At 34.3% G+C, this 14,504-nt stretch overlaps 1 protein-coding gene across 1 annotated transcript in view; it reads left to right on the plus strand.

Moving 5' to 3' along the window:
• Positions 1 to 14,504, plus strand: part of LOC150088526 (short-chain dehydrogenase/reductase family 9C member 7-like) — a 53,679-nt gene that overhangs the window by 29,299 nt on the left and 9,876 nt on the right. The window contains exon 3 of the mRNA XM_090370789.1: positions 14,278 to 14,459. Within this exon, the coding sequence (XP_090226915.1) occupies positions 14,278 to 14,459 (182 nt within the window). The remainder of the gene's footprint in view (positions 1 to 14,277; positions 14,460 to 14,504) is intronic.

Consider the following 14,504-nt stretch of genomic DNA (forward strand, 5'->3'; position numbering starts at 1 on the left):
CATGACAGGCAGGTGTCCAACTGCATGTGTTTGTCAAAGCACTTGGGATTTTTCATTTGCATTTCACTTTCCAACAGGTCCAGAGGGAATTTCAATTTCAAAAATCATTAGTGCATTAGCATCATGTTTATACATAGTGAATTACTGAAAATAGTAAAATGATATTGTTTTTATCATCTCATATTGTAAATATCCTCACGAGTTGCCTAATATTGTACTACGTTGAATAAGTAATGCTTCACCAATGAAGAAGACATCGTTACTTATTCTCAGTGAATACCACACCCAAATGGCCTTTTCAAGGCTGTTTGAATAGTCCCTATTAGACTTAGAAAGCAAAAAATGAGAGGAAAGTGACAGTGGGAGGGGAAGTAGAAGAAATGCTGTCGAAAAATAAAAGGGACAGTAACTCCTCAAAATTGCACAACTCATAAGCTCCTCAAGTAGGCAATGCTTCCTCATTAGAGAAGATTATTGTTACCTATTCTCAGTAACTCTGGGAAACATCAAGCTCCCCCTGGCCATTAGCATTAGCAAAGGCACATGATGCAAGAAAGCAAGCTTATAAAGCATCAGCCAAAAAAAAAAAAAAAAAACCTTATTTCACCCATCCACTCACTCCAAATGTTTGTCAAGTTCTGCCTTCAATCAAAATAAGCTATCAACTTCTACAACTACAGATGGAAGTTTGTTCCAGCAATCAACCACCCACTGGCTAAAGGCAAACTTCCGCACATTTATCCTACAACTGTCTTTCCTCAATTTGAATTTATGCCCTCTCAGGCAATTAGTCTGAGCAAGAGGAAGAATCCCGTCAGCATTGATCATGCTCAAACCATTCAATGGTTTATACACCTCAATCACATCACCTTGCAGGTGCCTAGTCTCCATACACTGTAATTTGTAAAACGTAAGCCTTTCATTGTAAGAGTAACCTTTGTATACAGTACTCAAGGTGTGGCCTCATTGCCTTATACAAGGGGATAATCACCTCCTTATCCCTGCTAGAAAAATTCCTGTATATCACTGACAAGACACCATGAGCTACTCTGGCAGACTGTAATCTGCAGGATCATATTGTCTAGATGATCCTGCAGAAAACTTCATACCTGCCTGCTCAATTACCCCCCGGTAATTTTCATTCTCTACCACTGTCAGTTTAGTACCACAGAGTTGATACATTACACTGTGGTTACTGCTTCCCAAGTGTAGTACTTAACATTTGTCAATGTTAAACTTCATTTACCACCTCTCAGCCCATCTGCTCAACTTTTCTAGATCCAGTTGCCGCAGCATACTGTCATTAGTGTCATTAACAACCTTGCCAACCTTTGTATTGTCTGCAAACTTGGACATTAAGCCTAATATACCATCATCAGTATCATTTATAAATACAGAAAACAATAATGGACCCAACACTGAACTCTGAGGGACTCCACTAATAACATTTGTCCACGAAGAGCAGTGTCCATTGATTACCACTCTGTCTTCTCCCACTCAACCATCCCTTTATCTATAGCAGCAATTTGCCTCCAATGCCACACTGCTCCAATTTTTGCAGCAGTCTTTCATGTGCAACAGTATCAAAGGCTTTCTAAGATCCAAATATATGATATCAAAATTATTCTTTGCATCCAGTTCCTTTGTGACTACATCATAGTATCCAATCAAATTGGTCAGACAAGACTTCCCCTTAACAAACCCATGCTGTGTCTGAGCTATAACTGAAGTCTTGTCTAGATGATCCTGCAGTGCTTCTTTAACCAGTGACTCCATTAATTTCCCTGGAACAGAAGTTAAACTAACAGGTCTGTAATTACCTTTGTCTCCCTTTGATCCTCCTTTGTGGATTGGGGTCACATTTGCACATCTCCAGTCCATGGATACCTCCCCTGAGTCCAAGGAAGTGCTCATAATTATGGCTAAGGGTTTGCTTACTTCCTTTGCCGCTGCCTTTAATATAACTGGATAGATTCCGTCCACCCCATGTGCCTTATGTTTATCTTTAACAATTTCTCCTCCACTTTACTCTTAGTTATTACAAGATTCTCTAGCTTACTGCCAGAGTTTAATACACCTCTGGCATTACCCTCCCTGAATAACTCCTCATGTGTGAATGTAGATGCAAAATATTCATTTAGTTTGTTAGCTACCTGAGTAGGATCATCAATAGTTGAACCATCAATATCAACTGGACCAATCTGATTCATCCCCTTCCTTCTAGAGTTTACATAAGTAAAGAACTCTTTGCTGTTTTTCTTTGCATCCTTTGCCAAAGATTTCTCGTAATCTGCCTTCACCTGCCTAACCTTCTTTGTGACTTAGTTACAGACAAGCTTATATCATAGGCTTCTGTGTCACCTGTTATTTTATATGTATCCCATGCATTTTTCTTCTCTGTCACACGTTCACCTGACATCCATTTAGGCCTAAATCTTGAACAATATTTTGTAGTTGGTATGAAAAGCCTAGTTGCTTCCAAGATTAATTCTTTGAATGCTTCCCATTTTGAATTTGCTGTTGGTAACATCATCAGTTGGTCCCACCGTATGGAATCTAAATACTGTCTCAGACCACCGCAGTCACCTTTACAAAAGCGAAAATCCTTCCCTTTACAGGCGCCTCCGTAGCCAGGTGGGAAGGAGCAGCAGTGCGTAGCACACGTTTCTTGATTAGACCGGGGTTCGAGCCTGTCACCACCAAATACGGAGGATGCGGAAAGGTCAGGGAATGACCACCGCGTATCCCGGAGCAATATGGCCTTAGTTGCTAATGCTCCTAAAAAAAACCAAACAACCTAAACAAACAACCTTCCCTTTACCCTTAATGGTGGTTACCTCTTTGAGTAAATCCCAGTTCAGCATGCTGTGATCACTGCCACCTAGTGGTTCCTTTATCTGCAGATTCTTAATGCATAAAGAATCACTACTGATAAGCAGATCAAGAGTATTACTCCCTCTAATTGCCTCCCGAACATGCTGCTGTAGAAAACAATCATCCAATAAATCCACAAAAGCCTTGCTAGTGTGTGAGTGATCAACCCACAAATTCCAGTCAATCTCTGGGAAATTGAAATCCCCCATTATAAGACACTCTGATTTACTGGCCCACTCTATTTCTCTGCACAACTGCTCAATATACTCATCAGATTCATTAAGCCTATAACACACACCTACTGTAATTTTTCCTTTCTCAGTGCTTATGTCACACCAAACAGACTCAACATTGCGTTGTCCACCAACATCAATTGGATACACTTCCTTAGATTTTGTTTCTTAACTAACAGCATAACCCCTCCTCCCTTCCTGTCCTGTCTGTCCTTTCTGTACACATTGTACTCCCCAAATTCCAATTCTGCACTGCTTATGTCTGTGTGACACCATGTCTCTGATATCCCAACCATATCTGCCTTTGATGTCTTGACTAGCATTTTAAGCTCATCGAATTTATTAACTATACTCCTAGCATTGGTGTACATGCATTACAAGGTTTATTGGCCTCTTGTTGTTGGGTGGGTAGGTACCCTGGTATTGCAATAAGTGAGAGCCCAGTTATGAAGTATAACTTCACAGGATATAGCCTGAATGCAACAATATAGCCCGAAAAGATTCAGGACTAAAGCCTCAACTTACGGAAAGTTCACTAAATGTAACAGGTTAGTGCATTAGCATCATGTTTGTACGTAGTGAATTACCGAAAATGCTAAAATGGCATTGTTTTTATCATATCTCATTGTGAAGGTATTCACAGTTATGATAAAACTCATTGTGAAGATATAACATATCAGGCAACTCATTGTGAATACCTTCACAATGAGTTGCCTGATATGTTATACTTCATAACTGGGCTGTCACTTATTGCAACACCAGAGTACCTACCCACCCACCAATGAGAGGCCAAACAGCTTTGAAACAGCCATCTGGGTGGTGGTATCCACTGAGAATAAGTAACAATAGTCTTCTTCACTGGTGAAGCATTACTTATTCTAGGTAGTACAATATCAGGCAAGTGGTTGTGAAAGTATTCACAATACGAGATATGATAAAAACTATGCCATTTTACCATTTTCGATAATTCACTATGTATTAACATGATGCTAATGCACTAAAAAAAAAAAATTATTTTTTTAGTGCAAGATAAAGGTGCAAGATTTAGTGCAAATCAATAAAATGCACAATTTTGAATTATATTCTGCTAATTTTTCAAATACACACACGAGATGTTTAAGTGACTCCACATGCAGAGGAAGAACAATCACTTTTGCAACTGCTGATAGATTGATACCTCTTGTTGGAAATTTTAGAAGGAAGAAATATACTCAGATAGACTACCAGCATAAAATGAAGGTATTTGAGGATGTCGGATACTGATAGTTTAATGCATTTTGAATATAAAATCAGTAAATGCAAGAACTACAGTTATTTCTGTTTATGCTTACATTCTATTTCTTATAGAAGAGTCTAAAAGTTCATCAAAATGCCCATCTCTTTTGCTAGATAAGGTCAATTGAAAAGGCAAAAATTTTTAAAAATATATGGAATATATTAATGCCGAGACGACTGATCTTTTTATCAGTTACTACAAAAACTTATCTGCATACCTTAAAGGTCTCTTTCTAGCTAAGAGTTTCACGGTTTAGGTTTTTGTGGGATAGGCTAAACTACAGAGTAGTAACATACAGAGTGGACACTCCCATACACGAAAATGTTAATTCCAGTTACATGTTAAAATGAATAGACAGTGGAGCTACCAGTTTCAGGACATAGAAACAGGCCGAAACATTGCGAAGATTTCCTGGAGCATTTTCCAAAGTTTTGTAATTGCATTGGACAATATATCGATTCACTGATTATTAGTATGAAATTTTCATAATTAATTGTTATTCCAATACAAAAAAAAAATTGACACTAAAAACGGCAGAAGAATAGCGAAATATAACATAAGTAAAGGTTTCGGCAAGTTTATATTATCGGTTATAGTAGCTGTGTGGTACGTCAAATGCTGCCCTTTTCTAGGTTCAAATCCCACGTTTTCACCCCCCACTTATACTTTCAATTCACTTCTCCGTATAATATTTACTTGTTTTCACATAAATAAAATTATTTCATAAGTAATAATTCATTTTTTAATGGTTTTTATAATTAATGGCCAAACATCCACTTGAAATGTAGCTTAGGAGGAGGTTAAGGTGCCAGTTGCAATTAACATTAATAAATACAGATTTTTATATACTACTGGGTTCAGGTGGCTAATTATAACAGGTTTCAGTACAATTCTGAGTACAATGAGGCCAGTGCACCTGTCTCACTATATTGAAACCTTTTATTATCACCCACCTGAACCCAGTAGTGTTTACATAAAATTCTGTTCATTGCAACTAGCACTAATCACTGTCATCTTAATATCCTTCTAGGTTGCATTTTAGGTAATATCTGGCCATTATATTTTAAAATATTACTTATTTGACCTTAAATCCATAAATTTACATCTGTCATTTTGATTAATTTCAACTGTTGTTTTAGATTTTGATGTAATGAATGAATTGAACTGCTTTTAACTTTGGTTTCTGATTTTTATTTAATTATTTTGCTCTATTTATTTATTTATTGTTTTATGTCTGACATCCTATGAACACTGCCTCATTTACCTGCTAACCAGAGCCACTAATACATTTTTTTTTTTTTTTAATACTTCACAGAAATACAAAGAATCTGGAATGAATGAAAAATTTGGAAGACAGTTCTCTGTGACTAAATTTTGATTGTTTTTTTGCTGAGTTAGTTACGTTAACAAAGGGAATTTAGCATTCTTTCATTTAGATCACTATTTGAGTTGGCATTACAATAACAAAAAAAATTTAAAAAACACAATTGCACTATATAATTAAAATTCTTTTTATTTATGAATTTTCTCATTACATATGAAAGATATTTGAATTACATGTAGTCCAATGCAAATTGAATTAGTAATATCTTCACATGAAATGTCCTGTAATATATATAAAAAGAGCATGCTGGTTTAATTCATAAAATTAAAAGCAAGACTAAAGACTTGTATGCTCAATACAAGAAACAAAAATAAATTAATTAATAATAACCCCACAGACTCCAGACAGGCCTATCAGTTGTATCCCAATGATATACAAGATTATGACCAGCTGCATAACCAAGAAGATATCATGCCACTTGGATAGCCAGAATATAATAGCCGAATGTAGCGTATAGTGTTAATTGTATGGTGCCAAAGATCCTAGCAGCACTAGGTCTCCCAGAGAACACTTACAAGGAACTCCAGAAAGTTGCAATCCTGAATACCTGTAGGATAGTCAGAGTTCCTGGATCAACAGTAACACGACACATAACCATCCTGTGCACTTGGTAGCAATACCTGTTGGGGGTAGATCCACCCAATCAGTGTAAGATTGGGTGGATCTACTCCCAGCAAAATGTAAGAACAACAATACTAATAATAATAAAGAACTGTGTCCCAGTCCATAATCCAATCATTGATCACAATCTGTAGAGATAACATCACATTTTGTGAAGTATTGCACTGAGTGGGATAAAAGGTTTAGAAATCACTTGGTAGATGATGACACTGTGGAAACGCTGCATTATATAGCCTCAGCCTCAAGAGTAATGTGACCCTACGTAACAGTCTAGCAGCAATAAGTACACAGAACAGATACGTACATATACACCGAGTTAGATAAATGGTTCAGACTTCAGTTGATTGATAATGACACTGTGGTAAAATTGCATTATACAAGAGCAATGTGACCCTTCATGACAGCAATAGGGTTCTCAGAGAACATGTACATACAGCGCCATGCCATATATATTGGCTGCCTGTGTTCAAAGGAAAAACATGCCGCCTTGGAACATTGTAATCTACCCCCCAAAATAAATAACTTTTTTGTAATAATATTTTATCGATATTAGAATTTATAAATAATATTTACATTTTTTATTTTATTTCCTTATCACGCTTTATTCATGCTACACATATTTGAACATGAAAAGGTAACATAAAATTAAGACAGCTTTGTGGAATAAATTTTATTGAAATTTGATATGTATATTTTAAATAATATCACTTAGTTTTGAAAAAAATCGTGAAAACAGATTAATAATTGTTATAAAAATACATAAATATATAATAATAACCTTTATTTGTAACTAAACATAATTACATGTATAAATTTAATTCATGTGTTATTACATATTTAACTATAAAATAAATTGAAATAAAATGACTAGATATTAAATAAATTGAACTTTTCGGGCTTTCAGTTCTGAAAATTTTATCACGTTGTGCATATCTAAACTTTCAGCTAAATTGTGTTCTATTGAGACTAGTGCTAAATTATCCAAGCTGTCTTGGGACATTGTACTACAAAGATAATTTTTAATTATTTTTTAATTTGGAAAATGATCTTTTCCCGGTAGCTAAACTCACTGGCAATGTAAGAAGTATTCTTAGAGCAACCACTAGGTTTGGAAAAGTGGTGCATAAATTATTTTCAAAAATATATTCTAATATTTCGGTTACTCTCAAATCTGGTTTTAAAATATTTTTAAGTACTTTTAATTTGTTGGTCATGTCAATGGCATCAATATCCTTTTCGTTCTTGATATCATCTGTTGATTTATTTTGAAAATCTTTACATTTTAGAATTTCTTGATCGGTTACATGCTTTAAATTATGTATGTCATATAAAAAACTGAAATCATCACTGTGTTCCTGTCAGTAAGAGAATTTATTGTTGTCTAGTATTGAAAAATAAAAATTAATTTTAAAATTTAACTGTGCATCGTTTATGCCTTCATCTGGATTTTCATAATCAAATGATTCAAATTGAATTTTCTTTATATGTTGACATATAAGAGAAACATCAGGAAATTTAGTTTCGGTTTCCAATATTTCGGCTAACTGTTTTGATTCATTTAAAAACTAAAAATCCACTATCAGATCATTTACTTTGTTAAGTAATTAAATAAATTATTTAATTGATCAAGCCAAGAATTTATATTCAATTTTGGATATTGCATTGTCTTACTTACTGCATTCACATTATTTAATATTTTGTGCCAAATTACTACAGAATATATAAATTTAAATGATTTTAATTTCCAGGCTAATCATTTTGACTGGTGTCGTGATTTAACATCTTCATTCTTATCTTCCATTATTTCTATAAGGGCATCATAAATTTCGCCAATTTCTTGTCCTAATGGCCTTATTGCGTCTATACAACTTTCCCATCTTTTTTTCACTTACTGGTTAGTTTTGAAACATTTTGAAATTATTTTTAAAAGTCATTTCAAAATGTTTCATGCTTTTTCAAAATGTCCAAACGTTGTGTGGATGAAGAAAAAAATATAAACAATTCTTGAACTGAGTTAAAAAAAAATCTACTGTTTCAAAATTTAATTTTGGCAGCATCATTAACCACCAAGTTGAGACTGTGTAGCGCAGGGTAAAAAAAAAAAAAAAAAGCACTGGGGTTGATATTTAAAATTTTTCTTTGTTGTCATAACCTTGCCAATGCATATCATTATTATTAATGCCTAATTCATTAAACTTGTTTAAAATAAATACACTTAACACTTCTACCATTGAATTTGTTATAGGGGAGAAACCTAAAGTGTTCTCTTATATATACTTTTTTTGTTAACTTCATTTAAATTTACAAATCTAATTATAATAGTAAGTTGTTTCGTTTGGCTTACATCAGGCTTACAATCTAATATTATAGAAAAATATTTACATTGTTTTGCCATAAACAATGTTGTCTTTAATTTGGGTAGCAATTAATGAAATTATTTCATTCTGAATTTTGTCACCCAGCTATATTGGCATACATGTTTGAGAATTTTGTATTCTTCGAAGGTGTTGTGAAATAGTTGGATCAAATTTTGAAATCATTTCCACAGCTTTTAAAAAATTGCCATTATTTGAGTCAAACAAACTATTACTCGTTCCCCTAATGGCTAAATTTTGTTGTGCCAAAAATCGAATTATATATATTATCCGTTTTATTACTTCATACCAATGAATTTTTTCACGATTACAAATTTCTTGCTCGTGGTGATCTATCATGGTTTTGTTTTCTAATGCTTTTCTAAGATCCATCCATTTAGTATAATTTTTAATGAGTTTCATTCTTGTCATGTCTCGATAAAAATTGGGACAAATGTTGCCAGTCTGAAAATCCATTTGTACCTAACAAATTCTTGGGAAAACCCAAAATTTTACAGGGAAAACAAAAAAACATTATTCAAAGATAGAGTAGAGCAACCAATTTCTTGAGGTTTTTCCCCCATTAGGTAAAGTATGTTTGTAATATGAATCGGAATATTTCTTTCCATTGTCATCAACAGGATAATTAATATTTTTTACTTGTACAGGTTCATTTTGAATTAAAAGTTGCACTAACTTATTAGACAGCCTTAATGGCCACATACTGGGATCGTCACTTATTTCATCTACTTCAATATCCTTTATTTGTGTTTCAGCAGAGTCTTTTTTTCAGCACTACTTCTATCTTGACCTTCATTTTTTTCTTCAAATTCATTTTTATTCTTGTCGTCGGAACCCAAACCACTTTCACTACTTTCTGCTATGGTTACTGGACACGTTGAAGATGTTGACAGTTCTTCGAGACTTAGAAATTATTTTAAAATAGCACCTTCTGATTTTTTATTTTTTTTTCATCTTTTACTTTTCGTTTTTTTACGATATTGCACACCAGAAAATCTTTTTGTTTTTCGGCAAGTCTGGTTGTCTTTAGGCATAGCTGAATATAAAAAAATAATATATATTTTTCAGTTACAAAAACTCACCTGCTGCAGGGTAATTATTTAATTTATAATAAACTTAATGCTGATAATATTTATTAAATTTATTTTTTAATATTCTTATGTAATACACTGCACTTTAAAAATAAAACTATTAAATTTCAGTTCATTATCTCTGTAAACGATACTCGTAACTGACAAAAGTTTTTAGTTGGCAGCGACTAGGTACAAATGAGTAATTCCCCTAAGTTTGATCCAATTGTCTCAGCGAATGCATCCCTATCGTTAAACGAGGCCATACTGTATAATGGGCTCTCAACAACTACTAATATATGAATGAAGAATCAAAAAAGTTATAGGTTCACTAACTAATTATTTTTAAAAAGTTTATTATGACAATTTCTTTATTTGTATTTTCTTTATTTAAATTATGCATAGATTCTACATCATTTTGGCTGCACGTGTTCGTTGCACACTCTAACACAGGGTTGGCGTGGCCCTACATACATATACACTGAGTTGAATAAAAGGTTCAGACTTCACTTAATTTTTAATGACAATGTGGGAACATTGCATTATATAGCTTCTCAGACTCGAGAGAAAAAAGTGACCCTACATAACAGCTTAGCAGCAGTAGATCTCCCAGAGAACACATACATACATATACACAGAGTTGAATAAAAGGTTCAGACTTCACTTGATTGACAATGACAGTGTGGTAATTTTGCATTATATAGTTACTTAGCCACAAGAGCAATGTGACCCTACATGACAGCAATAGGGCTCCCAGCAAACACATACACACACACACATGCATTGAGCGTGATAAAAGGTTCAGACTTCACTTGGTTGACTATGACACTGTGGGAATGTTGCATTATATAGCTCCTTAGACACAGGAGCAATGTGTCGTAGATACCAGAAATGTTTAGTTTTTCAATGAGTTGTTCACTAGGTACTTTATCATATTGCTTAATGATGTCAGCAGTGTCTAATTTAAGATGGCCCTAGAGAATTTTGGATGTACATTGCCAGAAGGGTATCAAATTAGCAATTGCTGACTTTCCACGACCAAAGTCATGTTGATTTTGATGTATATAAGACTTGAAAAAATTGAAGAGTTGTTTATGCACTACTGTGTCAAATAGTTTAGAAAGGCTTTTTTTGCTGGGCAGTGGTCTGAAATCTTATACAGCACACTTGTCACCTTTTTTGAATACCAGAAGTATGTTAACCTGATTGGAATGCTTTGGGTAAATGCCCAGTCTCAGAAGTTGCAAATATGAAGCATGATAGGATTAAGAGCAGTGATAGACTTTTTCCAAAATACGGTTGGTGAGTCATCTGGATCTTTTGTATTGTCATTTTTCATATTCTTCAATGCTGAGTTTTGGTCGTCTTCATCGATCAACAGATCTTTCAGCTATGCAGAATTCATCAGACAATAAATTCAAACCAAATTATGGAGCTATATGTTATTTATCATTAAGGTATATGTAGTTCAGAATGGTCAGTTAATCCAGTATTGATCAATTAAATTGCTTTGGTACAAGTGATCTCTAAAAAAGAAAAATCATGACACAATTTTCCCTAGAAAAATCATGACAATTTTCCCATCTATTTTTCACAGCACATGCTTAACATTTCTCAGTTACATGTGTTTAACATGTTTCAATAGTTTTTGAAGGGAGTTTCATGCTTGACTGGACAGGAAAGCCAAATTCATATTTTTCGCTTTTTGTTTTAATATAATTTCCAAGATAGACTGAAATAACCCCAGGGGCTCATCAGGTGAGTATGGGCATGGCACATCCAGGGTCCTGAGCTGGATATCATCATTCTTCTCTTTCTTGGTGATTCCCTTCTACTTCTAACTCTCTCTCTCTCTCTCTTACCCGACCGGGCTAGCCGAGTGGGTAAAGTACCTGTCCGGCAACCCAAAGGTCGCGGGTTCGATTCCCGCCTCGGGCTTGGATCAAAGTACTGCAAAAACGTTGGGAGGTGCAATATGGCCACAGAAGCCGATGCGCCAACAACTACCAAATCAAAAAAATCTCTCTCTCTCTCTCTCTCTCAGGGTAACTTTTTTTTTTTTTTTTTTTTTTTTTTTTTTTTTTGGCTGGTGCAGCAAAAGCCTCAGGCTTCCTTGTACCATATGGCTAATATTAATAATAATAAGCACTTTTTGCACATGTGCTTGGTACTCCAGGTTCCCAAACCACTCTAAGTCAATAAAACTTGTTTTAGCATAAAGTTTTTGTAGAACTTTTTCCTTATGAAATACCAAATACACTTCAGAAAAGCAAAATATTTGATACCACTTCTCATTGTATTCAACAATTCCTTTGATGGCCATTTCAATCCATACTCTCCTCACATTAACATCTTTAATACAACAATTTGTCTGGTGCCTCGGTGGGCAGGAGCAGCAGTGCGTAGCACATGCTTCTTGATTAGACCAGGGTTCGAGCCAGTGCCCACTAAATACGGAGGATGCGGAAAGGTCAGGGAATGACCACCGCATAGCCCCGGAGCAATATGGCCTTAGTTGCTAATGCTCCTAAAAACCAAATAACAACAACAACAATTGGTCCATATTATGATATTTTGGGCCTAATAATAAATCTTTACATGTTTCACAATTATTGCTCTTTAAAATATTTCTAGCTAGGTAACCTGAGACATATGCCAATACAACTTCATAATAAATATCCATATCCTCACAGTACCTGGGTGATTATAACTCTTTCACTCTGTCAGTGAGACTCTGGCTGACTTGACTTGATTTCAGAAACAGTAAAGATGCTATGACATATTTCATGAAGTTTTTTATGAAATAATTTAATTATTTCATAAACTGTTACTTCAATTAATATCAATACATTATGAATTAGTTAATTAGCTATTCAGAATTTTTTTTTTTTTTAAAAACATTTCCTGGTTCTATTAATTCTGATAAATTACCTTAGATGTTCTTTCAGAAATCGGTACAATAGAACTCCAGATTTTTCGCACACGAAACACTTATTTCTGTGCATGACAGCAGATAAAATAATAGAAAAACAAATACACAAATAATCATAACAATAGTAAAAAAAACAGCTATGTAAAACAAAATTTCTACGTTCGATGAACACTAGAACTCAAGACATGGAAGCAACCATGTGGTAGCAATTTTATTAGCGTTGGGCATGTGCGTTATTACTCTGTGGGTTTTGATGGCCACAGATCGCGACGTTAGTTTCATGTTCTCAAACTGAGGGTGCTGGGAGTATTGAGAAAGTGTCCACTCTGTGTCTTACTTCTCTGTGGACTACACAGTCCCTGAACTCTGCCAGAGGCAGTATTTAGTAATTATTGAAATGTTTGGCACTTCTTTCATTTACTGGGGTTTCATAAAGCTTGTGGAAACAAGTGCTATCTCTCTATCTAACTCTCTCTCTTTATATCTAACTGTTCATAGAATTTTCTCCATCAAGATTCAAATTTTCTTGAATTTAAGTGTGCTTAGTCAGCATTATATTACTGTCTGCCACTCATTTGAGAGATCTGTGTTCAATTCGAAAAACCAACTGAAAGAACTTCTAAAGTCCTCTTCAAAAAGGCTTAAATTAGCTAATCTCAGATGGAGGGAGTAAGTTTTTCGGCCTGCACATTCAAATCAGCCTATGAACACACACACTTCTGCAGACACAATACATATATGGTTAGGAGCATACAATTGGGGCTGTTTCAATACTAATATTTATACATTTTATTGGTTTGCTATTTTTCTTTCTTTCTTACTTTTTTTTGTTTAGGCATGACATAGTTCTAAAATTAATGCATTTGTAGCAATTGGTGAAAAAAAAAAAAAAAACACTGAGATATCTCTAAGTTTATTGAATATTATGTTACTGTATTCAATGTCTAAAAATTTAGGCATAATGAAATTTTCAATTGCACTTAACTAGAAGAGAAAGCCATTTCAGCAAGCATTTTTGATTCTCCATAAGGAATGCAGTATAAATCTAAACACAAAATAATTCATTTTGTTTGGTATGGTGGGGAGGATCACATTGAAGGTTATGAAAAGGGAGCCTAGCAACGCAGAAGTATAAAAAAAAGTTCCTGTTTATATTCCACCATGACTGCTAGATCAGAGGAGTTTACAATTAGTTACTTTTACAATGAATACAATTATTAACTATATTTAGCAGTTACATGACTTGAACCACAATTCACTCAAATGTATGTGCATTACTGCACTTTACGTGACCATTCGTGGCTATAATTTGGGGAATTAGTTTCTATAAACCATATGTACTTTGTTAAAATTCAATATACCTCAAACATATTGGTGAAATAACTTCTATATCAATTCCATCAGCATCTTGGAAGTCTAAGTAAACAATTCTTTACCTATTCAAGTTGTGTAATTTTTTTCTTAATATGGTATCAACAGAATAGTGAAAAAAAAATTTTGTTTTCATTCTAGGTCGCATAATCAATATTTCAAGTATCAGTGGGCGATTTGCTTATCCCCAGCTATCTATGTACTGTGCTTCTAAATGGGCAACTGAAGGATTTTTTAACAGCCTCAGAAATGAAGTTCACAGCTTGGGTATCAAGGTATCAATTATAGAAAGAGAAGACTGTACTCCTACCACAATGAAATTGGTAAGATGATTAGCAAAACAAAGCTATCTAAAATACCAGATTAAG

Source organism: Mastigoproctus giganteus, chromosome 3, assembly GCF_048544385.1.
Source record: "Mastigoproctus giganteus isolate SK-2022 chromosome 3, ASM4854438v1, whole genome shotgun sequence".
Classification (NCBI taxonomy): Eukaryota; Metazoa; Arthropoda; class Arachnida; order Uropygi; family Thelyphonidae; genus Mastigoproctus; species Mastigoproctus giganteus.